Genomic DNA, 25415 nt, shown 5'->3' on the forward strand with positions numbered 1-25415 from the left:
TTTTCCAATAACTCATTTTCAGCATGTACAAGGACTGTGGGGAAATCTAATGATAATTATTTAACTGCAACCATTGTTAACCCTTTCTTTCAAACCCAAGCAAAAGTTATTGCAACTTCCATAATATATCAAAATGTTTGTATTTAGTAGATGTTTTTCAGAAGTATTTATATTGGGAGCTCCTTTTGTTCCATTTAGAAAGCTTGGACGAATGCTCTCCATAATGGTGAAGTGAAGCCTCTTGCATCGGACTTTCTGATTACAGATCTCTTACTGCAGTGAAACTTATCATAGCGTTTCTGTGATATGGTCATTGTGATTAAGTAGAAGAATTCAAAACCCAACGAGATAAAAATCTGTTCATAAAAATGACCTGATGAATTCCATGAGATTAAATTAATATAAGGTTTAGCAAATAAACTGATATTGTTTCGGTGGAAAAAAAACAGATCTTGCATTTCAGTGGTGCATTTAATGTAGTTGTACATCCCAGGATGTTTCACAAGAACATTATCAAACAAAATTTGACTTTATTAGTTTCGTGAATGTTCATCAAGTTGTGTTAATGCCCTAGTTCTTGTAAGTAATGGCTGGCCAAAGCAACTTGAAAGATAGCTTGTTATCATCAGCAAGAATATTTTTATACTTTTGTAACCCTTTCACCTATCTGTAGTTCCATAGAATACTTAACTTTCCATCTCCCATTCTCCAGGCTGTATCTTATTTGCACAATATATAGGTATGTGGACAAACCAAAATTAAATCATTACAAGGTAATCTTTGACATCTGGAACATAAAACAGCTAAAAACTGTTTTCTGATATCCTTCAGAAGGTTCTTATCCTATAAAGAGTTGCAGAAAGTTCCTTGAGGGAAGATTAGTAAGTAAATCCTCATACCCTTTGTTGCATGCTCCTCCCCTCACTATTAAGTCATTCAAACTGTAAAGGGTTCAAGTTTAATCTTCAGTATTTTCTAAATTATAAGTTCTACACTTTTCCTTAGCTGGAAAGTGGCCAAGGCAGACAGGTTATCTGCTCCCAAACACTGTTCAGTAAATTTCCCCATAAAAGCAGCTACTAACATCAGGTGAAGACAGAACAATGTCCGCTGTGATACCTTTTTAAATACCTATCAGTGCTCACTAGATTAATATGCTTATGAGGAGTGGCACACACTTTAAGAACTGCAAGGGGCTATTGACGCATTTCAAGTAATTTATTTTGATTACACAATGGTGATAGACAATTTCAGTATGAAAACCTCAGCGCTTGAGTCGACTGTTCATCTGTCTGAAAAAGCCTCTGTAAAAGACGCATGTGCAGTACCCCTGCCAGTACTGCTAGTTGATGTTATGCCATCCTGTTTGCTTGTATTTGTTTTGCTTATTTTGGCACTACCATGTTTTTTTTAGTGGCAGGGCATTTCACAAACGTGCACGTGCAGTACTTTATGCATGCCCATGGTGAAACTTTCAAGAGTGTCAGGAGACCCAGCCTAATATTAAACTTCTGTTGTTTTTTTAACGAGTCATCAAAACATCTAATTTGAAGTGGTTCTTTTTCACATGCAGACAAGATGTACATTACTGTGATAGCCATTCTCCCTATACCTGCAGTGTAAATGCAATATCCATGACAATTCAGGTAGAGCAAATGCATTGAACAAATCACAGTAAGGTCGTTCAACTTCAACAGAAAAGGCTTTGTCTCCAAAAACAAAATTATCAAATTAGTTTCTTTGTATGCTGTGCCATGATGAATTAATTTTACCATGTTCTTTATTCATTACCTTTTATCTCTGTGATCAATACCATTACCAAGCAACTGAAATGTGGCCATCACTTTTACCTTTTTGGTAAGTGCAGTTAAAATGCTACCTGCTTAAGTCTCTTGTGATGTGAAAATTAATTTGGTTGTTCATTGACATCAGCGTGCAAAGGAGGGCACTGCCTGTCTGTTGCATTGCAGAAATCAAATCTGCAACTTGCATTATGGATCATGAGTTTGACACCCAGAAATGGCAGATAGTCAAATCTACTCTCCATTGCCTGATAATTCTGTGTCATTCTGCTGCAATCATCCTGTTCCGCTGTGAAGAAAATGTGTTGAAACTATGCCAGGCTATAGCGACACCTCACACCCGTGTTAACTAAAGTCAGGGAGCTGCATTCACAGCAGAGCCCATGGTACAGGTTTGCCAACTTATCCAGGCTATTAAATAATGCATAGGGGTGAGGAGTGAAGGGGTTCTAAATACACTGAAATTGCAAAGTTAAAACAAACTTACTACAGTACTTAATTCAGCTTTCACATACTTTCCGGAATGTTGAATAAATCTACAAGGTGATGGCAGTTCCACTGATAAAATTGGATGTAGTCATGTTTTGTGTAGATTTTGCAGAAGTTGCTATTCATCACTTCAAAAGCAGTCTTTAAAAAATTGCAGAGAGCTATTTCTGAAAATTTGGCATGTGTTGAAAGGTGGCGTTGTGTAGGATTTGATTTTGTATTTCAAAAAATGCAGCTTAAGCAGGCAATCAAAGAGTAAGCCTGTCTTTTCATCTGTAGTCTGTCTACTTTGCTGTGGGTTTAAATTAAGTGACACATCTCTCAAAATCAGTGCTGCCTTGTGTACATGTTTGAGAGACTCGTGCACCACAGCTCATGCTTGGGCTGTTATTGTGTTGTGATTTCAGTCCGATCGATGGGAGGGGTCAGTCGCCATTCGGTTCTTTGACATCCTGGACGAAAGCCATAATTTGGATTTATACTTTGTCTTTTCTACATGCGTAATCGATTAAATTCTCTGTGTGCCAGGAAAAAAAAATGTGAGAAATGGTAAAAAGCTCGGTTGGCAATGATCTCTTGAAGTTGTTCAGCCTCTCGGCAATCTGGCAGATATCGCACAGTGCAATAGATGGGCTCCACAAAACTCTTGAACACACTCTGCGGTGCAATAAACTGGCAATGCTCAACAAAGAAATATTGGAGGGAACGTTGGTTAGAAATTAAAGAAAGAGCTAGGAGATGAAGAGGGCAATGCAAAGTCAGAGCAGTTTAGAACATAAATTTCCGAACATTGGGTCTGGCTGCCAATACTGAGGAGATGGAGACAGAAAGCAGAATTCCTGTGAATATATCTACCCCTCAAGTTATTGCCTGTAGTTTACTTCCAGATTGGTTATTTCTAATATAAACCATCTGAACCCACAATTACATTACTGTCTATACTTTCAGGCGTCTTTAATTCCTTATACTGTATAAGCTACATAATTGTCTTGATTAGAATGAAGCATCTTCTTGACCTTAAGGTGTTGGTTATTCAATATAAACCAGTAAAGTGATGGACAGCAATGTAACGAAGGAATTCAGGTGATTTATGTCAGGAAGAGTAGAGGTGAAAGTGAACTAACTGATAGGTTCATGAACATCACCAATCATGCGACGTCATTGATTTAAAACACTTTTACACGAAAGGATTAATGTTCATGACTAAGCTGGTTGAAAAACAATTTCAATTTATTATTCTGTTGTGTTGTTGAATTTTTTAATGACCTCGTTATTGCTGTAATGCATGTATTGAAGTGGTACTATAGTTCTCAAAAGGTTAATTTGTGATGTATTTTGGAAATTTCTGCCTTTATGAACTAGTTTGGTTTCTCACTCATATTTATGGATATTGTAAACGACACCCCCCGAGCATCTGCATTGAACTCTGTGTGCTCTGTTTCTATCATTTGGGTGATTTGGCAGTGCTCTTCAGTTTTGGAGATGTGCAGAAGGTTGCATGGAGAGGAGGAAGGAAGAGTGAATAAGAATCTGTTTAGCATCCCCACAACCCCCTTAACAATTCTGCAATTTGGTATTCCTGTTTTTTTAAAAATACCTTTGAGTATTCCTGTGCTCAGCTGCAAAAGAAAACGCAAGTCTTGTGATTATCCAAACACAGAACTCATTGGTGTAACAGAACATTCTAAGAATGTAATCTGCTAACCTTTGCTTCGAAACATTGGTATTTTAAAGTATAAAGCACATTTACTGCAATCTTCTAGTTTCTACTAACTTATTATATTCAATAACAATCATCATTTCTGCAGCTGGGATTAGATATTATAAAACGATCTAATTATTCAACAATTATTTCACTTTATATGTCATTTTAAATGATATATGTTCAGATAACTAACAACTTCCAGATTAGTATTTTGTCTTCAAGATCTTTTAAATAGAACGAGGAAGAAGGCAGTGGCAGAATTGGTTCTAGGAAATTAAAATAAACAATTGGTAATGTAAGGATATTTGGACATGTAGGAAAAAAACAACCTTCATGTCTATTTAGTCATTTGGCAGTACAGATTTTGAGTATTCCTGAAAGAAATGACATATTTTGTTGAAGTGTTTTGTCTTGCATTTATCAGGACACACGCAAGAATACCAATGTAAATGCGAACTGCATTTAATAATGTTTGAGAAAAGGGTGGTGAGTGGTTGGCAAATAGTGATAGAGGTGTCGCTGCGGAGAATTCACCAGATGAATGGTGCATTCTCCCTTCTCACCCACTCTGTAATGTTTAATGCAATTGGCCGTGAAATCCTCCTCCATTTCCTCTCCTGTTTGTCAGCTCTGTCTGTACATGGTGCCACCCATACTAAATTGACTGCAGCAAAAGGAACAACAACAAATACTTTTCTCCTCACCATTGCCTCTGGATTTACTCAAGAATCTGACATCTGACTTTAACTCATTATCTTCTCTTATTTGCACACTGCTTCTCATTGGGTTTTTTTTTAAGGCATGGGTCAACTACTGCAAACAAGCTCATGATACTAGTTTTTATATTCCCCAAAATTGCTTTCTGCTGTCAGACTATTTGTCTGAATTCCAGCACGACATGAGTCAGAACTTCCTGCAGTTCAACATTGGAAAGACCAAAGCTCTTGCCACAAAGTCAGTTCCCTTGCCAATGATTTTGTCCTTCCTCCCTGGCCTCAGGCTGATGCAGATTGTTTGTAACCTTGGCGTTCTATTCGGCTCTGAGATGGGTTTAGCCTTCGTATCTTGTGTATCTCTGAGGTGGTCTACATCCACTGTTCCAACATACCCAAGTCATCCCACCTACACTCCCTTTAAATCCCTATAACAAGGCACTGTTACATCTGTAAACAACTAGGCAAACACTTCTTTTGCTGGTTTCCACTTTCCACATACTCTGTGTCCTATTCAAATAGACTCTGATGCCTCTCTGTCCTTCACACTATATAATTGAAATCCTTATCCTTGTCTTTAAGACTGTCCATTCTTTTATCCAATTAAACCTGCAAACGTCCTTCAATCCTACTTTCCCTTTGAATTCTGTTCCTCCTACGAGACATTACTTTAATGAAAATAATTCACTTGTCTTCCGGGTCATTTTAAGAACTGCCTTCATCAAGTGTCAAAGTTAGGGATAGGAAATAACATTTTTGAAAGATTATGCCTTCTGTGACTCCTTTCTAAGTTGTTTTTTAACTGGTGGGAATTTTCAAAATCCTTTAGATTTCACCTATTCCAAAATGAGCTTTTTAGACACGCGATCCAGGGCTGAATGTGGTTATGTTTTGGTCTGCCTTTTCTAGTGGAAGATGAATTGATTTAACAATTTGATTGGTGGCTTGTGTTCTGTGTAACTGCTAGGCTTTTATTCTCGGAAAGCTGTCGACAATGAAACCCATTGATTAATTTAAGGTAATACAGGCAGAAAAGTGTCCATTTTCAAATGTAAGATGACTTCGTTATAACCCAGGATGTTTTTGCACTCTCTCAAATCAATAAGAATTGTCAAACTGCAATGCATTCAAAAAAGTCCAGAAGCAATATTAATTCTGCACTAACAGGATATTGACATATCTTAGAGTAGTCTGTGAGCTAAGAATTTGTACATCCTCCAAAAGTTTCAAGTGCTTTACTTTAAAAGTAAGACAACAGCACAACTTTATATTTTAAGTGTGGTAAAAGGTTAGTTTACTTTACTTTACAACAGCACTGTTATGTGAGTAAAAATGAGGTTATTAGATAAAAACTAGACATAAAGACTTAAAGTAAGGAAGGATAAAATTTATGTATGACGATGTAAGTGAGGTCAGCCTTGACTATTATTGCAAGCCTGGCCTGCTTGAAGGTCCTCTTTTGTAAGTGAAAATGGTGTAAACTGGAAGTCAGATTCCACAGTTTTCATATCTTTGTAGTTAAGTAGTTGGAAGTTGCTCCAAACATACCTGAGTAGTGCAGGTCCAGATACTGAGTAAAGGTTCCCTTCTTCCAGTTTCAGGGCAGTGCAGGTTGTGGTTCTTGGTAGCCTGGAGCTATCTTGGAAGCTTCTCACTGCCTCCCTATCGAGAAACAGTTGCTGCTTTAAGATGTCTCATGGCGTTAAGATTAGATTAGATTAGATTACTTAGTGTGGAAACAGGCCCTTCGGCCCAACAAGTCCACACCGCCCCGCCGAAGCGCAACCCACCCATACCCCTACATCTACCCCTTACCTAACACTACGGGCAATTTAGCATAGCCAATTCACCTGACCTGCACATCTTTGGACTGTGGGAGGAAACCGGAGCACCCGGAGGAAACCCACGCAGACACGGGGAGAATGTGCAAACTCCACACAGTCAGTCGCCTGAGGCGGGAATTGAACCCGGGTCTCTGGCGCTGTGAGGCAGCAGTGCTAACCACTGTGCCACCGTGCCGCCCTATGGTTAAGATGATTGCCTTCAAATAGCTGTGTCCAGTTCACTTCATTGCAGTAACAAAATGGCTGCAAATGCTAATTTTAATGACCATTGTTCTGCAAACTAATGTCAATTGTGATCAGTAAAAGCAAAGTATTATGGCGACTGGAGATCTGCCATAAAAGCAGAAACTCAGAAGGTCTGGCAACATGTGGAGAGAGAAACTGAAGTAAAATTTTGAATCTAACTCTTCATCAGAATTCCTTTTTGATGCAACTCACTGCATCTTTTATACACGTACTGACCAGTGAGACAAGTTTCTTGCTAATAGAGATTAAAGCTTATTAAATGCTTTACTGGCAACTTGCCTCATTAATATTCAGCTTTCTATCTTAGCAAAAGCACTGAGCAATCTATACATCAAGAATTATCGATATGGAAGGCAAAGCAGGTTCCTGTCAACTTCCTCACCACTATCTCCGTGTTGCTCAATTCAAAAAGTATCTCTGGGTATGATCCATCGGTATCAGCTGCATGTAACCCTCTTCAGTAACCTCCAACATTTACCAACATTCATGATCCTCAAGGCACCTCTTCAATCCGCATGCAGGTCACTCAGGAAGCACAGAGCTACACTACAGGGTGCACTATAACTAGTTTTGAAAAGTTGCTGCAAGGAAGCTTTAGCAACAAGGATTAGCTGCACCTCCAGCTGCTCGCTTGCTGTTTCAGCACTCACTCACTTCGTGCCTATCTGTATGCTTGCAGTATCCATGTCTTGCCTTGCTGTGATGAGTCATGTCTATTGATGTGTTCAAGCCAAACGCCAGTGCTGCTATCTTGACATGTTCCTTTGCACAGACAGGCTGCTTGTCCTGTTTGTGACTAGGGATCTGTCAGGGTGGGATAGATGTCTTGCAGTTGGCTCATTAAGATGTCAATGTAACACCTACAAAATGTGCCAGCTGCCTGTACAAGAAGTACACTGACCATTATTCATTGAAGTGACCATGTTGAAAAGTGGTTAGGGCTGAGACCTCAGTCCAGTCAGGGTGATGTTGCTGTCTTCGAGGAGAAAGTGAGGACCGCAGATGCTGGAGATCAGAGCTGAAAAATGTGTTGCTGGAAAAGCGCAGCAGGTCAGGCAGCATCCAAGGAACAGGAGAATCGACGTTTCGGGCATAAGCCCTTCTTCAGGAATGAGGAAAGTGTTGCTGTCTGTCAGGGACTCAGTATCATCAGTCACAGGCGCAGTCCATACATTTCCAGGAACTTGGCCATGGTCAGTTGATTGATTGGGTGAAGCACAGGTCATGGAATCTATCCAACTTCAGTCAGGGAAGTAGGCAGCAATCAGTCCTTGTGGGCCGCCATAAATCAGGAAAATCCTATATCATCAGTCAGGGAGTTGCAAACACAGTAGTCAGGAGTCTGGTTCAACATGTGTAGGGACTTTTCATTGTGCTTCCCTCACCCCAGGACTGGATTCATCCTGGACCTCTGACTGACTTCAATGTGTATGGGAGATACACAGAACAGCATCAGAGAGCATGATACACTACATTGATGGAGGGCTTTGTTGCCAGTAAGCAGTGTCAGAATTTAAAGGGGCAGGGAGACCGTTCAATGTGATGGCTCTCCACATGTCAGTCCAAGGGAGGTGGTTACAGGAGTGAGGGGAGTGCAGGGCTGATGACCAGAAGAATCTCAGAATGAAACAAGGTGAAAAGGGACATGGAGGCTGTGGGATGTACCTAGGGCTGATGATCTTCACCGTGAACTTTCTCTAGATGTGAACTGAAGTGAAAAATTCCTGGGACAATACTCAAGGTGTGAGTGTTACTTTAGGTGAAGGTGCGGGATCCATGTCTTCTGCACACTCAGGCATGGAAGGGACAGGTACATGAACCAGACATTTTCACACTTCAACTGCATTTCATTTGCAATTATTTCTTCCACATTCTCAATGCATGCAGAGTGAACATATGTAAGCTTCAAATGCTGGTCAAAGATGAATTGCACCAAGGTGTTGGTGCTTGGAATTGATATCTCAGTGATGATCTGATCCTCAGCTCCTCTTTCCTGCCATATCCCTATAACACTTGATTCTCTCACTAATTAAAAATCTGTCTCTCTCAATGCTGAATATACTTTAACCATTCTACTATGTGCCTTGAGCAGCATGACTGAGTGGATGCTGTGCCATTAGGTTGCCAGTGAGGGCAATGCTTCATTGTTCCTCTTGACTGATTGATTGTACAGCAGCCTTTTAAGTATGATGTGGGTGCTGGGGTTTCAGCAGATATCTGAGAGCAATTTGTCCCAATTTACTCTGCCCGGACCCCTTCGTGACTTTCAAAACGACAATCAATTCTCCTCTCAACCTTCCTTTCTCCAAGGGAAAAAAACCTTAACTTCTCCAATCTATCTTCATAACTAAAGCTCCTCAACCATTCTTGAGAATGTGTTCTGCTCTCATCCCAGTGGCTTCACATCTCTGAATGTGAACTGAATGCAGTACTCTCTGTGAGGCTAAATTTCAGTTTCAGCAAAACTTCCCTGTTTTTGCACACGGAACCCTTATTAACAAAGCTGCACCATGCAAAAAAATACCCTTTTTGGTTCCGAATCAGTCCTCCTCCTCCTCGTTCCATTACTTTATCCTTTATGTACCTGTGGTAATATAGTAAATGTCAAAGTGCCTCACAGGAACATAATCTAACAAAACTTGATCACCAAGCTGCGTATGGAGATACTGGATATATGTGAGTTTCCACAAGATTCTTTATGAAAGAAAGAGAATTGGAGAGAGATAGATGGCAAATTCCAGAGGCTAAGGTAATTGCTAGAGCAATGAAAATTGAGAGAAAATGAGAATTATGACAGAGATGGGAAGTGAGGTCCAACATTTTTGCTTGAATACTCATAAAACGTAAAATTATAATGCTCCCTATTTTTCAAGAAAGATCATTGAAGCGGCTTTTAAAAGAATGGTGTTATGTGAGCACAACTTGATGCAAAGTAGGATATAAGCAGCAGAGTTTAGTATGGTGAAAAACAGGCAAGACAACCAGAGGGACTTCAGAGTGGCCAAATTTAGAAGAACAAATGCATGGAACAAGGGTTTTAGCCCTCGTGGTCAGAAATGTATCTATAATTGATTTATTCTGGTTAATCAGAAAGAGATGGTCCTGTTGACTAATTGTTGTTTTCAGATTGTTTTGTGTAGGAGTACTCTCATTTCTTGGTCCAGGATGTTAGTTTTATTATCCAAACTGGTGCCCTCCAGAAATATCTCCCCTCCCTCCCATGAATTAGAAAAATACAGAGGACTGCTGGTTTTGGAGGGAATATAATTTCTTTGATTGTGACCAGAGCTGAGAACTTACAAACCAGTTCTCCTTTAAATAAACAGATGGTCCGTCTTTTCCTTTCCCCTGCACATTTGTTAAGATTCATTTGGAATGAATTTCACATCCTGGAATTATTTCCACTTTTTTTTTGTGAATGCCGTTATGATGCAGAGCTGGAATTAATGCCAGTTTCTGGCACACGTAAAGCTAACTTGTGTAACACAACTTTAAGTGCCCATTCTGTCATCTTAATATTAGATTACAGGTGCTCAATAGAGATTTAAAGCTAATATTTTCCTTGAACAGTGGTCTATAATTTATTCAGAATGCATTCTATAAGCATTAATTAACAACGTTTCCCTTTTACTTTTGCCACTTACCTTACAGTTGGCACCAGGATAATAGTTATATTTACACAGCATACCATTGTGAAGAGATTCACAGGTTGGGTTGGAAGAATTTTATAATGTTCTGGGATTTTAATTGGTGGCATCCAACCACAAGGTCAAAACTTTGATTAGGAATTTCAAGTCATGTCCTGGCCAAAGTCTTTTTTATTAACTTAGAACATAATATGGATTTTCTTTAGGTGTTTCACATGTTTCAAGTCATCCTTTTTGATTCTGCTGTCAGTGCGCCAACTAATTTGCCAACATGACACTTGAGCATTTCTCTCCCTCTTTAAGGGATATTCCTTGGTTGCTGTTTGCTTTGATGCAGCTGAAGTGATACCAGCTTCTCTTGAGAACCTCACCTTGTCCTCCATTCCTGAGGATCTTAAGACTCAGCTTGATCCTTCACTCACCTAATATCCATGCACACACAGCCACACTTTCTTGCTGAAATCATTGCATAATGATCAAGGTGACCAGGATAATAGTTATACTTACACAGCATACCATTGTGAAGAGATCCACAGGTTGAGTGGGAAGAACTTTATAATGTTTTGGGATTGTAATGATGATTCTAAACATAATGATCAAGGTGACCTTTATCTTTTAGTCCATAGATTCCTGAGAAAGTTTGATCCTCTTCTGTTGACCAAGAGATGATGATGTGCAACATAAACCAGTGACCACACCTGAGACCTTTTTCTGGTCTGTTTTCTTTAGTCATAATTGGACAGTGAACCTCACAAATGAGTCATTGTATCTAAGGTTTCACATCATGTAGTAAGAGGAATGAGTTGGGAAGTACTTGCTTAAAACATGACAATGATTCTGCCACACTACTCATTGTACTGAGCGATAAAACATTTGACTTCCTTCAATCAAGGGAACAGAGTATTTACACTTCCTCTTGTTGGGTTATTATAATCTCAAATGCATAATAAACATGTATATCTCTAAGATTTCTCTAATTATTTTAATCATACTGAAGTAACTGAGTACTTCTTATTTCTGTTGCCATTACTCTCAGTTAATTGATTTTTGGAACCCATGAACTCAAAAGTAGTTAATTCAGTACATATGTGTTGGATTGCAATGCCTTACAGATCAGTGTTTGTGGTGCAAGTTTATGCATGAGTATCCTAAATCAATGTCATTTTGGCATCTTAACATCATGCCGAGTGTGTTACAGTGATGAAAAATGATACCTGTAAACACCCTATAAAGTGGTTTCATTCTTATCAATACATTACTGAATTAGGTATAAATTTAAATTTGATCATTATCATCTATTTTCTCGCATTTGCTGCTTTCTTTCCACTCAAGCAATTTATTAATGCAGACTCAAATATTCCAAACTTTCTTTGCTCAACATCGTGGCCAAAGATGCTTTTAGTTTCATGCAGCAGGGTTCTAACAAGCTTCATAAGACTGCACATTATAGGATTTGAATGTTCTGGGAACTAATTTGTTAAAACAAGAGACAGAAACAGAATATGATGGAAATACACAACAGACTTGGCAGCATGAAAGGAGGAAGAACAGAATTAATGTTTCATTAGAGGATTCAGCTCATCAACCTAAAAGATTAACTTTGCCTGTCTCTTCACAGATGTTGCCTGGCCTGACGAGTACTTAAAGCTGGTTCTGTTTCAGGTTTTCAGTTTTTTTTGTGTTCAGTGAAGGGTATTTAAAATTCAGTCAATGAAATGTGGAAGCATTTAGTTAGTGAAAGAACTCCACAAATTTTCAACTTATATGGAGGTGTTGAGTAAAACCTGTATATATTTCCCCATTTCTAACTAACTGTGACCAATATTAATTTATTTTTTGCCTGCTGTATTTTGGATTGCTTTTGCATCCTAGAGGTCACAGATTTTGAGTGGAGTCACTACTCCACATTTTCAATATAAACAAGTTCAGTTATTCTGATGGTGTGACCTTGACTGTCTTGATTTTGGCCTAGTTAGCCCAATAGCACATGGTGTATTGACAGTGCAATAAGCTTACATTATCAGGTCCTCGACTTAGAGTGGTGGGACCAGCTGGTTTAGAAGCACAAGTTTTAAATGTAAACAAATGTTTCTTTCAAGAATAAAATCAGCTTACTAAGGTGAGGGGGTAAGGAAATACCACAGTTGCAAATGGAGAAATGATTTACCATTTCTTGAATGCTCCTTTTGGCAGTATGTTGATATACTATTTGTTAAATATATGTTGTGTTTTATGCATAATTAAGAAATTAGTGCCTGGCAATTGGCATGAGGTAATCTTGTTAGTTTATATCAAAGAGAGTGCTTTTCAGGAAGAGTCCAGAAAGTAATCCAATCAGTAGGTTCAACTGACAGCAACAAATTATAAGGGCTGGTTATTAATATGATCTGAACCTCAAATGCAGTTCAAAGCTTTTAAATTCCTGACCTGTGAGGAAAATATAGTTCCTGTGTTAAACAGAGATAAACAGTATGGCTCAGCAGATTTATTCAGTCTCTGAAAGATGAAGATAGACTAGCATGTTGTGAGAGATTTTTTGTTGTAATTTACTGCTTGGGTAAGGTCAGTGGAATATGTGGCTTTCTTTTCTTTGATAGTCCTGTATAGAGGTTGAGGTCCTGACCACTGGTATTCTGATCTTGGATCTGACACAGAATGGAAACAAACCTTCCTCTTTCCAACCGTTGACCACACATTTCCAGCGCTTACATTTTTAAAAGACTTGATTTGCTTTTGTGTCATGAATATGGTTGTAAGGTTGAAGCAGCAATAAACCAAAAAGGTTGCATGACCAAAGCCACCACACATTTAGTATGGAGAGTAAGGTGGGATGTGTCGATGCTACGTCTATTTTATGGTGTTCCCACAAGCCTCTTGCCATTTCTCAGTGGTCATTTGAAGTACTTCTTCCATCTAAGAGTTGATTTGTAAACATCCTTGTAAACAGTCTGACTGGTTCATTATTGAAAAATCACTTTATGTATTTTTATATTTTCTGTAACAAAAGATAAAACTTTGCTTTTTATTTTTGCAGGTGTATGCCCCATCAGCAAGTGCTGCCGATTATAATAGGGACTCTCCTGGCTACCCTTCCTCCAAGCCACCTACAAGCACATTTCCCAGTTCATTCTTCATGCAGGGTAAGTGGATGTGAGCCAGTACAGTTGAATGATGGGGTGAAGAAATACTTTTTTGATTTACTCATTATATTGGGTGAATATGAGGAAAGATAACTTGAAATTTGCCTATGAATGTATCTGCTTCTTAACCCACTCCCATCCCATCCGCGATGTTGTTCATCCATCAACCTGACAATGGAGAATATGAATGAGCCATACAGCATTCTATTCCTAATTGTGAACCGGTTTGGTTTTGCGGCTGAACTCTTCAGAAAAACACTTGCATTACTGAAGCTGATTTTATTATGGAAATATTTCAGGTGTATGCAGACTAGCACCAAATAAAAGTTAGGTCAGGATTTCCCAGTCCTAAATCGAGATAGATGAGAAGTTCAAACAAAAGATAGTGCGGGCAGTTTCTGTGTAGGTCTCCTGTCTCTTATCCCTGACTCTAGTGACTTTTCTGAGGGCAGGAGCAGGACAGGGCATGCGGGCAGGAAGGTGAAGTCACCCACCTTGTTAATTGGATGGTTTGAGATCATTTGGGAGCTCGTTAAAAGCTTGCCATCTGACCTTCCAAGATTTTCACACGAGAGGCAGCCAGTGAGAGCACTCTGAAACTGGCCAGCTGCAGCCTCGTGGAAGACAGGTGACAGCACTGAAACAGTTTTATGTTCATGCCAAAAGTAAAAATTTGGACAAAGCTTACTGAGCAGTAATGAAATTTTACTCACCAACCTTTGCCAACTCTGTACACCTCATGACATGATGGAGATGGGTTTCTGACCCAATTTCACCTTGCCTCCCAATTTCCACTTCCAATGGGAAAATTCAGCCCTTAATCTCCATTAGCACAAATGTCCTATGGGTGACACGATGACTTAGTGGTTGGCACTGCTGTCTCACAGCACCAAGGACCCGGTTTCAATTTCAGCCTTGCGTGACTGTCTACATGAAGTTTGCACATTCTCCCTGTGTCTGTGTGGGTTTCTTCCAGGTGCTCCAGTTTCATCCCATAGTCCAAAGATGTGCAGGTTAGGTGGATTGGCAATTCTAAATTGCCCATAGTGTCCAGGAATGTGTAGGTTAGGTGGATTAGCCATGGGAAATGAGGGGCTACAGCGATAGGTTGGGGGAGGGCGGGGGGTGAGATGGGGTGGGGTGCTTTTCGGAGATTTGGTATAGACTTGTTGGGCCGATTGGCCTGTTTCCACACTGTAGGGATTCTGTACTTTAAATAATCCTGTACAGCGCCAGTCCTTACCTTACCACCTCAGATGCCTTTTAAATGGCAGAGAGGGCTGGTCAAGATACCAATCTGAATATTCTTGCTGAAACAATTCATTGATGTCCGTAGAGAAAAGAAAGGTTAATACTGAGAGAAGTGAATAGAAATTATGGAGATTGTCAGAAACTGTCTTTTCACATCAAACCCATCAAGATCTTTTACATTTCAGTCAGGTCACCTGTTTCTCCAGCACGTACAGGTCTAACCTCTCCAATCTTTCCCCATGGGACAATTGCCCCCCATTTCAGGTATCAGTCTAGGAAACCTTTTTTGAACTGCCTCCACTGCATTTACATCCATCCTTAAGTAACTTGAGTAATACTGTTTAGATACTGCATGAAACACCTCCTCTCTGCCTCTGTATTCCATTCCCCTCATAATAAGTAAGAATATTCTAATAGCTTTCCCAATTACTTGCTGTACTTGCATGCTAATATTTTGTAGGTAAAAACGAGGGCTGCAGATGCTGGAAACCAGAGTCTAGATTAGAGTGGTGCTGGAAAAGCACAGCAGTTCAGGCAGCATCCGAGGAGCAGTAATATTTTGTAATTCATAATTTAAAAATAAGCGATTGTCCATTTGAAACAGAGGTGAGGAAAACCTTTTCTTTTCTGAAGGTTTTACCTTCAGAAGAAATTACCTTCAAAAGGCATAGATTTGTGGTTGCCAAGGGAATGAAAGATTATCGGAAATGTAGAGTTGAAGTTAAAATCAGATAGGCAGTGATCTTGTTGAATGGTGGAGAAGGTTCAAACTGCTGAATAGCCGAATCTTGTTCCTTGTTTGTAGCTTTGTGTGCACGCAGACGCCCAGACCCCTGCAGTCTCTTGCCATTTACACAATATGTTGCTTTTTTTTCATTCTTCCTGCCAAAATGGACCATTTCATATTTTTCTTCTTATGCCACCGCATCTTTGCTAACTCTTTTAACCTATCTATATCTTTTTGTATCAACATCGTGTTCTCTTCACAGTTTACATTTCTGCCATCTTTGTCACCAGCAAATTTGCCTTCTGTCCCTTCATCTAATCCATTTATATAAATTAAAAACAGTCAAGATCCTATGCACAACTGTTTATAGCACACCACTTATTACATCTTGCTAACTTATAAAAGCAACATTTATTCCTATCTGCTTCATTTTAGCCAGCTAATCTTTTATCTAAGCCAAAATACTACCCCCTATGGAATGAGCTTATATATTCTCTAATGACATTTGGTATGCACTTTGTACTTGGATTTCCAGAAGACATTTGACAATCTGGCCACTAGAACCTTCTATCCCAGCATGCATTACCTCCTCAAAGAACTCCAAGAGATTGGTCAAACATGATGTTCCTTTCACAAAGCCATGTTAACTTTGCCTGGTAACTTTGAAATGATCCAGGTACCTGCTGGAACTTCCTTAATAATAGCATCTAAGATTTTCCCTGTGACATATATTAAACTAATTAGCGTGCTTTCTGTTTCCATTTTATTTGAGTAAAGGGGTTACATTCGCTATCTTTCAATCTAATGGGCTGGTGCCTGAATCAAGAGTTCTGGAAAATTAGAATTAATGCATCAATTATATCATTATCCACTTTTTTAAAAAAAGACTTTAGATTGATGTCCATCTGAACCTGCACTTGCCAGTCCATACTCCAACAATTTACCCAGGATCACTTTTCTGGTAATTTTGATTTTCCTAAGTAATCTCTTGCCCTACCACTTCCAGGTTAATTGCTGTTTCCAGGATGTTACTTCAGTCCTCTATCATGAAGACTGATGCAAAATATCTGTTCAGTTCATCTGCCTTTTCCTTATTCTCCATTATTAATTCTCCAGGATCAGCTGTCAATAGGATCAGCCATCACCATCTTATGTTTTTTCTCCTTTGAATATTTGTAGGAGCTCTTACCTATTTTTATATTTCTCTTGTACTCTAAACATTCCCTCTTTATTATGGTTTTGGTCATTGATAAAGCTAATAAAGCACCAGGTCAGGAAGAGATACATCCAAGGATACTGAGAGAAGTGAACAGAAATTATGGAGATCTTGGCCATAATTTTGCAGTCTTTAGATGTAAGGGTAGTGCCGGAATATGTTACAACTTTATTCAAAGATGAGTGTAAAGATAAATCTAGCCACTACAGGTCATTTAGTTGATTTCATTGCTGAGAAAAGAAATAAAATCTACAAACACTAATTTTCAGTGCAAAATTAACATGGGAAAATGTGGATTGATTAAGGCAAGCCAGACAAATTTACTGAAAAAAAAAATGTTGAGGTAATTTCCTGGAGTATTTTGAAGAAGGAATAGTGGGAGTTGATGAAGGCAATGCTGTTAATGTGATTGCCATGTCTACTAAATGATACATCTTACAATGCCACATGATAGACTTGTAAAAGTTATAGCTCATAGAATAAAACAGACAGTGGCAAATGGATTATGGATTAACTGACAGGAAGCAAAAAAATAGTGTATGTTGAATGTTTTTACACAGGGGAAGATTTATAGTGGAGTTCCCAAGGTATCATTGTGGACCTTTACTTTCTCTGATATGTATTTAATGAACAAGTCTTTGGTGTAGAGGGCATAATTTCAAAATCCCTGGATGGCAGAAACTTGGAAGAATTGTGAACTACACGAAGGATAGTTTATAGCCACAAAAGGGCATTGACAAGTTGGTGAGTGGGCAGAAAGCTGGCAGATGCAGTTCAAATCGAAAATGTGAAGTGACTTACTTGACTTGATAGCGGCATTTACTGTCCATCCTTTAATTGACCAGAGATCAGTTCGGAGTCTGCCACATTACATGGGTCTAGAGTTACATGTCAGCCAGACCACGTAAGGATAACAGATTTCTTTCCCTAAAGGAGATTGGTGAAATAATTTTTTTTACATTTAACGCAAACTATGTGATCACCAACCTTTGATTCCACATTTTTATTGAATTCAAATGTCCACATTTGCTAGGGTGGGATTTGAACTCATGTCCCCAGAGCATTCATCTGGTGTTCTGGATTGCTAGCCTTGTAACATGATCATTGCCTCGAGAAATTCTAAATCCTGTGTTTCTTCGCTGAGAACTGAGTTTATAAATGCATAATTTACTGAAAGGTGATGGGCAGGTTAAGAGAGCAGTTAATAAAGCATAACGTTTCCTAGGTTTTGTTAATAGCGGCTTAGTTTACAGGAGCAAGGAGGTTACATAAAACTTATATACGACACTAGTCTGAGCTCAGTTGGAAAATCTAATTCAGCTCTGAGTGTCTCACTTTCGGAAAGATGTGAAGGCATTGAAGAAAATGCAGAGAAGTTTCTCGAGAATAGTTCCAGGGAAGAGAAACTTCAGAATAATGAAATTCAATCTGTTTTATTTGGAGAGAAAAAGGCAGAGAGGAGATATTTTAAACGTATTCAAACTCATTCTGTCTGGACAGAGTATGGATCGGGAGCATCCGTTCCCACCCATGAACTGATTTGTCAGAGAGTTGTAGAGTTGTGCAACAAGGAAACAGACCCTTGAGTTCAACTCATTCATGCCAACTAGGTATCCTAAATAGATTTAGTGCCATTTTCCAGCATTTAGCCCATGTCCCTCACAACCCTTCCTATTCATGTACCCATCCAGGTATATGGGTTTTAAATGTTGATGTACCAACCTCCACCACTTTCGCTGGCAGTTCGTTCTATACATGCACCATCCTCTGCATGAAAACATTGTTGCTTAGGTCCCTTTTCAATCTTCTCCCTTACACCTTAAACCTATACAATCTAGGGTAGAACTCCCCAACCCTGGGGAAAAAGACCTTGGACTATTCACCCTATCCAAGCCCCTCATAATTTTATAAACCTCTGTAAGGTCGCTCTTCTGCCTCTGAAACTCCAGCGAAAACAGCCCCAGCCTATTAAGCCTCTCCCTATAGTACAAATCCTCCAACCCTGGCAACATCCTTGTAGATCTTTTCTGAACCCTTTCAAGTTTCACACATCTGTAGGGAATCTAATCTAATCTAATCTAATATCTTTCCCATAGCAGGGAGACCAGAATTGCATGCAGTATTCCAAAAGTGGTCTCACCAATGTCCTGTATGGCCGCAAATTGACCTCCCAACTCCTACACTCAATGCATTGACCAATAAAGGAAAGCATACCAAATGATTTCTTCACTATTCTGTCTACCTCTGACTCCACTTTTAAGGAATATGAACTTAGATTCCAAGGTCTCTTTACTCGGTAACACGCCCCGGGACTTTACCATTAAGTGTATAATTGCTGCCCTGATTTGCCTTTCCAAAATGCAGCACTTCACATTTGCATGGTGGCACAGTGGTTAGCACTGCTGCCTCACAGCACCAGGGTCCCAGGTTCAATTCTAGCCTCGGGCGACTGTCTGTGTGGAGTTTGCACATTCTCCCCATGTCTGCATGGGCTTCCTCAGAGTGCTCTGGTTTCCTCCCACAATCCAAAGATGTGCAGGTCAGGTGAATTGACCATGCTAAATTTTCCATGGTGTTAGGTGCATAAGTCAGAGGGAAAGGAGTCTGGGTGGGTTACTCTTCGGAGGGTTGGTGTGGACTGGTTGGGCCTAAGGGCCTGTTTCCACACTGTAGGGAATCTAATCTAATCTAATCTAATCTAAATTAAACTTCATTGCCAATCCTCGGCCTGTCTGATCAAGGTCCTGTTGTACTTTTGAGGTAACCTCCTTCGGTGTCATCTGCAAACTTACTAACCATACCTCCTATGTTCACATCCAAATCATGTATATAAATGAGAATGAGAGGGCACAGATTTGAAGTAATTGTAAGAAGTAGCAATACAAACACAAGAAACATTTTCATGCAGCTGGTGGTTAGGTTCTGGAAAGTTATGCCTGAGATTATGGAGGAGGCAGGTTTAATTGATGCATTTGAAATGGAATTAGGCTGTTACCTCAAAAGTAGGCATGTGTAGTGTTACAGGGAAGATGTTGGAGAATGACACTAGGTGAATTACGTGTACAGAGAGCTGATACATAAATGATGGGCTAAATGGCTTACTTTTGTGCTGCAACAACTCACTGTGATTCTGAGTTCCACCCTGTTGTGACAGAGATCCAGAAATTAAGAGTAGAAAATGGATTTAGGAAATCGACCTTCCCTGGACTGGGAGGCTAGAGGAGATTTGTTTGACACCATCTTTCTAGATTTAACGTAAAAAGGATGAGGAAAGCAAGCAGTTCTCAGTATCGTATTAATTATTACAAATATTCTAACTCAAAAGTATTAAATTGGAATAAAAAATAACTACCATTTAATTTTGTAACAGCCTACACTTACATCATGCTTTTATATTGATTTTTAAGGTGTTTCAAAAGAGCACTCAGATAGTGTGATGGCTCGACACACAGTATTAGAGCTGGTATCAAGTTTGATTGAAGGAGTTGGCTATTAGCAAGAATGTAACGAAAACAAAAAACGTAGGAGGGAGGGAGTTCAAGCCCTTAGGGCGTAGACAGCTCAAGGCATGATCACCAATGGGGGCGTGCAGCAAAACTTTGAGTTTGCAAGACATTGTGGGAGAAAAATTAAACGTTTCCATCAGTGTTGCGGGACCAGAAGCCTGGAATTCCCACCCTAATGGCATGGTGGGTCTACCTACAGCAGTTAGGCTTTTACAGTTCAAGAAGGCAGCTCATGAGCACCTTCCCAAGGGTAACAAGAGATGGACAATAAATGCTGGCCCAGCCAGCAACATCCACATCGCATGACTGAATTTTTAAAAATCTGAAAGGAAGGAAGATGCACACAGATTTTGGGACCTGGTATAAGTATGCATGCAGTTTGCTTTTGCCTGTTGACTCCACTTCCAGCTACAGCTCTTGTATTCTGAGCCAGATTGGTACTAATCAGATGAATTAACTTTAACCTTTATACCTGCCATGCAAACTTCCCTTTTCTTTGTGATTATTTCTATTATTCTTTTGGCTGAGCTTCTGTTCTTCATTTTTCTTTGTTTAAATCAAGAAGAATTCCACAGATGAATGTTGCTGAGAGGTAGTCTTGTAGTTCCAATTTAATGGCCCATTTTAATTAAGGGTTCATTACCAACCAAATAGTTGCAATCAAATAATCAGCAGGAATGTTCACTTAAGAATGTTTTTTGTGAGCGTTTTCTTTTCTGAAAGACTTAATGTAACCTGACCTTCCTTTCCAGATGGGCACCACAATTCCGATCCATGGACTTCCTCTGGTGGAATGAATCAGCCCGGTTATGGAGGAATGTTGGGAAACTCCTCCCACACTCCACAGTCCAGCAGTTACTGCAGTCTGCACCCTCACGAGCGCCTGGTAATAGTGACATCTTGTGTGCCAACAGCCCACTGGCATCTTTCTTTAATATTGTTGATTCCCGCCCATCAATTTAACCTGTTCAACCTCATATTGTTATTCAAATAATAGAAATTTGGTTTAAATAAAAGCCCAAAGAACTGTGGATGCTGGAAATCAGAAGCACAAACAGAAATTGCTGGGGAAACTCAGCAGGTCTGGCCCTAACTGTGGGCAGAAAGCAGAGTTAACATTTTGGGTCTAGTGAATCATCTTTAGAACAGTTCTGAAAGAGGAAAGAAACAGTTCTGAAGAAGAGAAACAAAAATATCCATCCTGACATTTCTTATATTAAGCTGCATATAATTTGTTATGTATTAAAAGTTATTTAATTATCATTCTTGTACATTTGGAAACTGCAATTTTTTTTTTGTTTTTTGCACATTGCATTCTTGTGCTTTCATGCACTGAGCAAACTGAGTTGCTGCAATGAGGGTATTTTCTCCATGTGCCCAATATTTATGTGGCTGCTGTATAGATGACTACTCAACCACTGACAGCAATGTAGTCAAGCCCTGTGCCTTTGTGTTCCAGCTATTTTGTCCCCCAGCCCATATAGTAGCAGTGCTGTGACCATTTACTGTACTAATGTTGCAGCTTTAACTGAGATCAGCACAACGTAAACTGACTATACTGTTTATGTTGCTGGTCCTTTCCTTCAGAGGCCTGGAAGATTCCTCCAGAGACACACAGGTTCAGGTCCCACCATGAGACCCAGGCAGTTTAAATTCAGTTAAAAATAGAAATGGGTTTCAATACTCTCTGCAATAACGGGAATTGTGAAACTGCTAGATGGCCATTTAAAACTCTATTGCTTCACAAATATTCTTCAAGGAAGGAAATCTGCTATTCTTACCCCAACATGTGAATTCAGATCCATAGCGATGTTGTTGATGAACTACATCCCTCTGAACACTGATAGAAAATCATACTAAAAGTAAAATTGAATAGATCACCGGGGTTCAGCCTAAACATGGTACAATAAAAGCCCACCCACCCCAGTCAACCATATAAAGTCCACCTAACAAATGGGGACTTGTATTAAAGTTGGGAGAGCTCTCCCACGGAAAAATGAACAAAAAATCTGGCATAATCAGATTATCAAGTCAGCCATGTTCTCATTGAATAGTATATCAAATTCAGTGGGCTGAATGGCCTACGTCTTATGTATTTCAGCCAATGTCTCATTACCATCCCTGAATATGTCATGTTCCACAAGCAGGACTGATCCAATAGAGGTGGCAAAACACATTAAACATTTGTTGCGCAGTGGTGTCGGAGCTTTCAACATTGACTCCAAACCCCAGAGAACCTTATTGGATCAGGTCAGACATGGACTAGGAAACTACCGATAACACTTTCCACCCTTACTGCAGTGATGTATCAATACTGTACACACAGCAATTAACACCATTTAAGGACACATTTCCACCACCTCTAGTATTAACCCAGTAGCAGACTGAAGTGTCTCACCACGCAGGATACTCCCAAAACAAATTCTATTACTTGAGGCTTCTGGGTACAGGTGAAAGACACTCTCTGATTGAGGGGTCTGACAATGGGAAGTAGAGGGCCCTGGTGACAGTCACCTTGCAGCCCAGCCTCCTATCTCTGAATGGTATTTAATTTGTTAGCCTTCCAAGAAGAGACGTTATGGGGTCTCCAGCTGACATTAGAGATCTCCCTTTGCTTCCTTTATCTGCCACATTGCAATCACTGCTGGCTGAGATTTTAAGGAATATATATACACGTATGCCAGACTTGACGAATAGCGGTTGATGAGAGAACAAGTGAGAAAAGAAGATGGAAAAAGTCTGTTTTACCTCCTCCTCAACGATTTACCTTTCACAGATCATCTGCACAATGCAATATTGGTTAGACTTACCACATCTCAGTCCCATCTTCACACTGAGAACAGCCTTTTGTGGCAATAGCACCATTCTAAATTTGATAGAAGGCAGATCCAGCTGATCAAAACTGTACATCCATGACATTCTGTGAGCCATCAGTAGCAGCAGAATATATGCCACCACAATTTGTAGCCTCATAGCCTGACAGATCCCATACACTACCATTACTGTCAAGCTGAGGAATTGATGCCAGTTCATTTAAAGCTGTGGGACTGCACATCAGAAGAAACAGCAAGCATACCTAATAATGAGTTACCAACATGATGCTATACTGCAGGGACTGCCTGCCTATTACTAACTGGAGGCAGCATGTGATTGAAGGAACAAAGCAACTCCATAACCAGCAGATCAGATCAAATCTGTACAGTCTAGCTACATCCAGTTTTTACATCATAGACATGAAAGTAGTCAATTGCCAGCCTATCAATCTGCACTTTTTCTTTAGCAAAGGATGGAAGGTGTAGTAGACAATGCCAACAAGTGCCACTTAGTCATTTAACCTGCTCATTATTGCTATGTTTTGGTTTCATCAGGATTACTTAGCTCCAGACCTCTTTACAACCTTTACCCAAACTTGGAAAGAAGCACTGAATTATAAAAATGATGTACGAGTGACCACCCTTGACATCAAGGCAGCATTTAACATTGCATCATAAGAAATCTTAATACAACAAAAATTGATGTGAATCAGGGCTCAAGTTTTCCATTGATTGGAATCGCATCTTACACAGAAGTGAAATGGTAGTCTTGTATATTCACAGGATGCTGTTGCAGGGGTCCTTTAGGTTTGTGTCCTATCCCTAATCATCTTCAACTATTTCATCAATGACCTTCCATTCACCATAAGGTCAGAAATGAAGAAGCTATGTCGCAATTCCACAATGTTCAGTTCCATTCAGTACACCTCAGATAATGAAACAGTCCTCACCTATGCCTTATGGAGGCCTGGTGCCTCAGTGGTTAACTGTACTGTCTGACAGCGCCAGGGACCCGGGTTTAATTCCAGCCTCTGGCAACTGTCAGTGTGGAATTTGCACATTCTTCCCATGTCTGCGTGGCTTTCCTTCCGGTGCTCCAGTTTCTTCCCACAGTCCAAAGATGTGCAGGCGAGGTGCATTGGCCATCGGAAATGTGGATCTGTAGAGATGTGGTTGGTCTGGGTAGGATGCTGTTCAGAGGGTGGGTGTGAATTCAATGGGCTGAATGACTTGCTTCCATGTAGTAGGAATTCTAGGAATTCGGTATGGGCAATAAGTGCTCCTGATGCGCATATCCCTCAAAAATGGAATGTAACTTTTCTGTTTTACCTGATGCATTAACCCACTGAGGAACTGAAATCAACATATCTTAACAGGTTTACTAAAATAAAAGTAGCTTACATTGAAAATAATCACACTTCCACTTACAATGTCTAAAATTATCACAATGATCTTTCAAATACAGTGGAAGTGCCTCCACGCTAACTCTTACATACAGCATCTTCTAGGATCTATTGACTTATTAATGACAATTTGAGAATCTATAATCTTTTCATAGATTTCACCTGCTAAAAATAACAAATATGCAGTTTCATGGTATCTGTTTGCATGGAACCATCTTAATGCTTTGATGACACATAACATGAACAGTCTGGTAAACTGGGTGTGACTCTTATTTTAAATGGTTCCCTTGTTAGGAAAGAAATGTATGTATACACAGGGGCACATGTCTGTACATCTTGTCACTCAAAATATTTCTTCATTAGTATCTCCTAATGCACTTTCCTCATTTAATTAAAACATTTTTAAAATTTACAGTGATATCACTAACCAACTCTGCTTGATTTGCCTGACATTTTCTTCTATGGGCTTTTACCTTTAGAACGTACAGTATAGGTCCTCACCTTTTAGGGTTGCTCTATTGGAAAAACAAAATCAAAGTAAGTACAAAAGGAGTGCCAATCTATTTCTCGTGTTAAAGCGTTAAAATATTAAGCAGATCATATATACTCCATAGACCTGATGAAATGTAACCATTAACTAAAATGTGCATTTAATTTTTAAAAATCCAAAAGTTCTGAAAAGTTTTTTTTATTTCCTTATGCTTCGTTGTAAATAATGGCTTAATTTATATTTTTTGTAAATCAAATACAGATTTTTTTTTCGTAAGCTCATGAGCTTCTATTTGGGTGGGCTGCTTGGCGTGGAAAAATCTAGTGTTTTCAATCTCTGCTCTGTGCCTAGCGAGCATACTGTTTTAAAAAAACACACAAATGGAGGAGAGGAAGTAAGAGGCCATTTGGCTGAGGAACGTTG

The 25415-nt window shown here is 39.5% G+C and overlaps 1 protein-coding gene across 14 annotated transcripts in view; it reads left to right on the plus strand.

Annotated features, from left to right (window-relative positions):
* LOC140479798 (transcription factor 4-like) overlaps positions 1-25415 on the plus strand; it is a 607832-nt gene that overhangs the window by 514144 nt on the left and 68273 nt on the right. For all 14 annotated transcript variants that reach the window (XM_072574019.1, XM_072573999.1, XM_072574047.1 and 11 more), the window contains 2 exons: positions 13481-13586; positions 21039-21172. In XM_072574019.1, coding sequence (XP_072430120.1) covers positions 13481-13586; positions 21039-21172 — 240 coding nt within the window. The remainder of the gene's footprint in view (positions 1-13480; positions 13587-21038; positions 21173-25415) is intronic.

Source organism: Chiloscyllium punctatum, chromosome 1 (assembly GCF_047496795.1).
Source record: "Chiloscyllium punctatum isolate Juve2018m chromosome 1, sChiPun1.3, whole genome shotgun sequence".
NCBI classification, from domain to species: domain Eukaryota; kingdom Metazoa; phylum Chordata; class Chondrichthyes; order Orectolobiformes; family Hemiscylliidae; genus Chiloscyllium; species Chiloscyllium punctatum.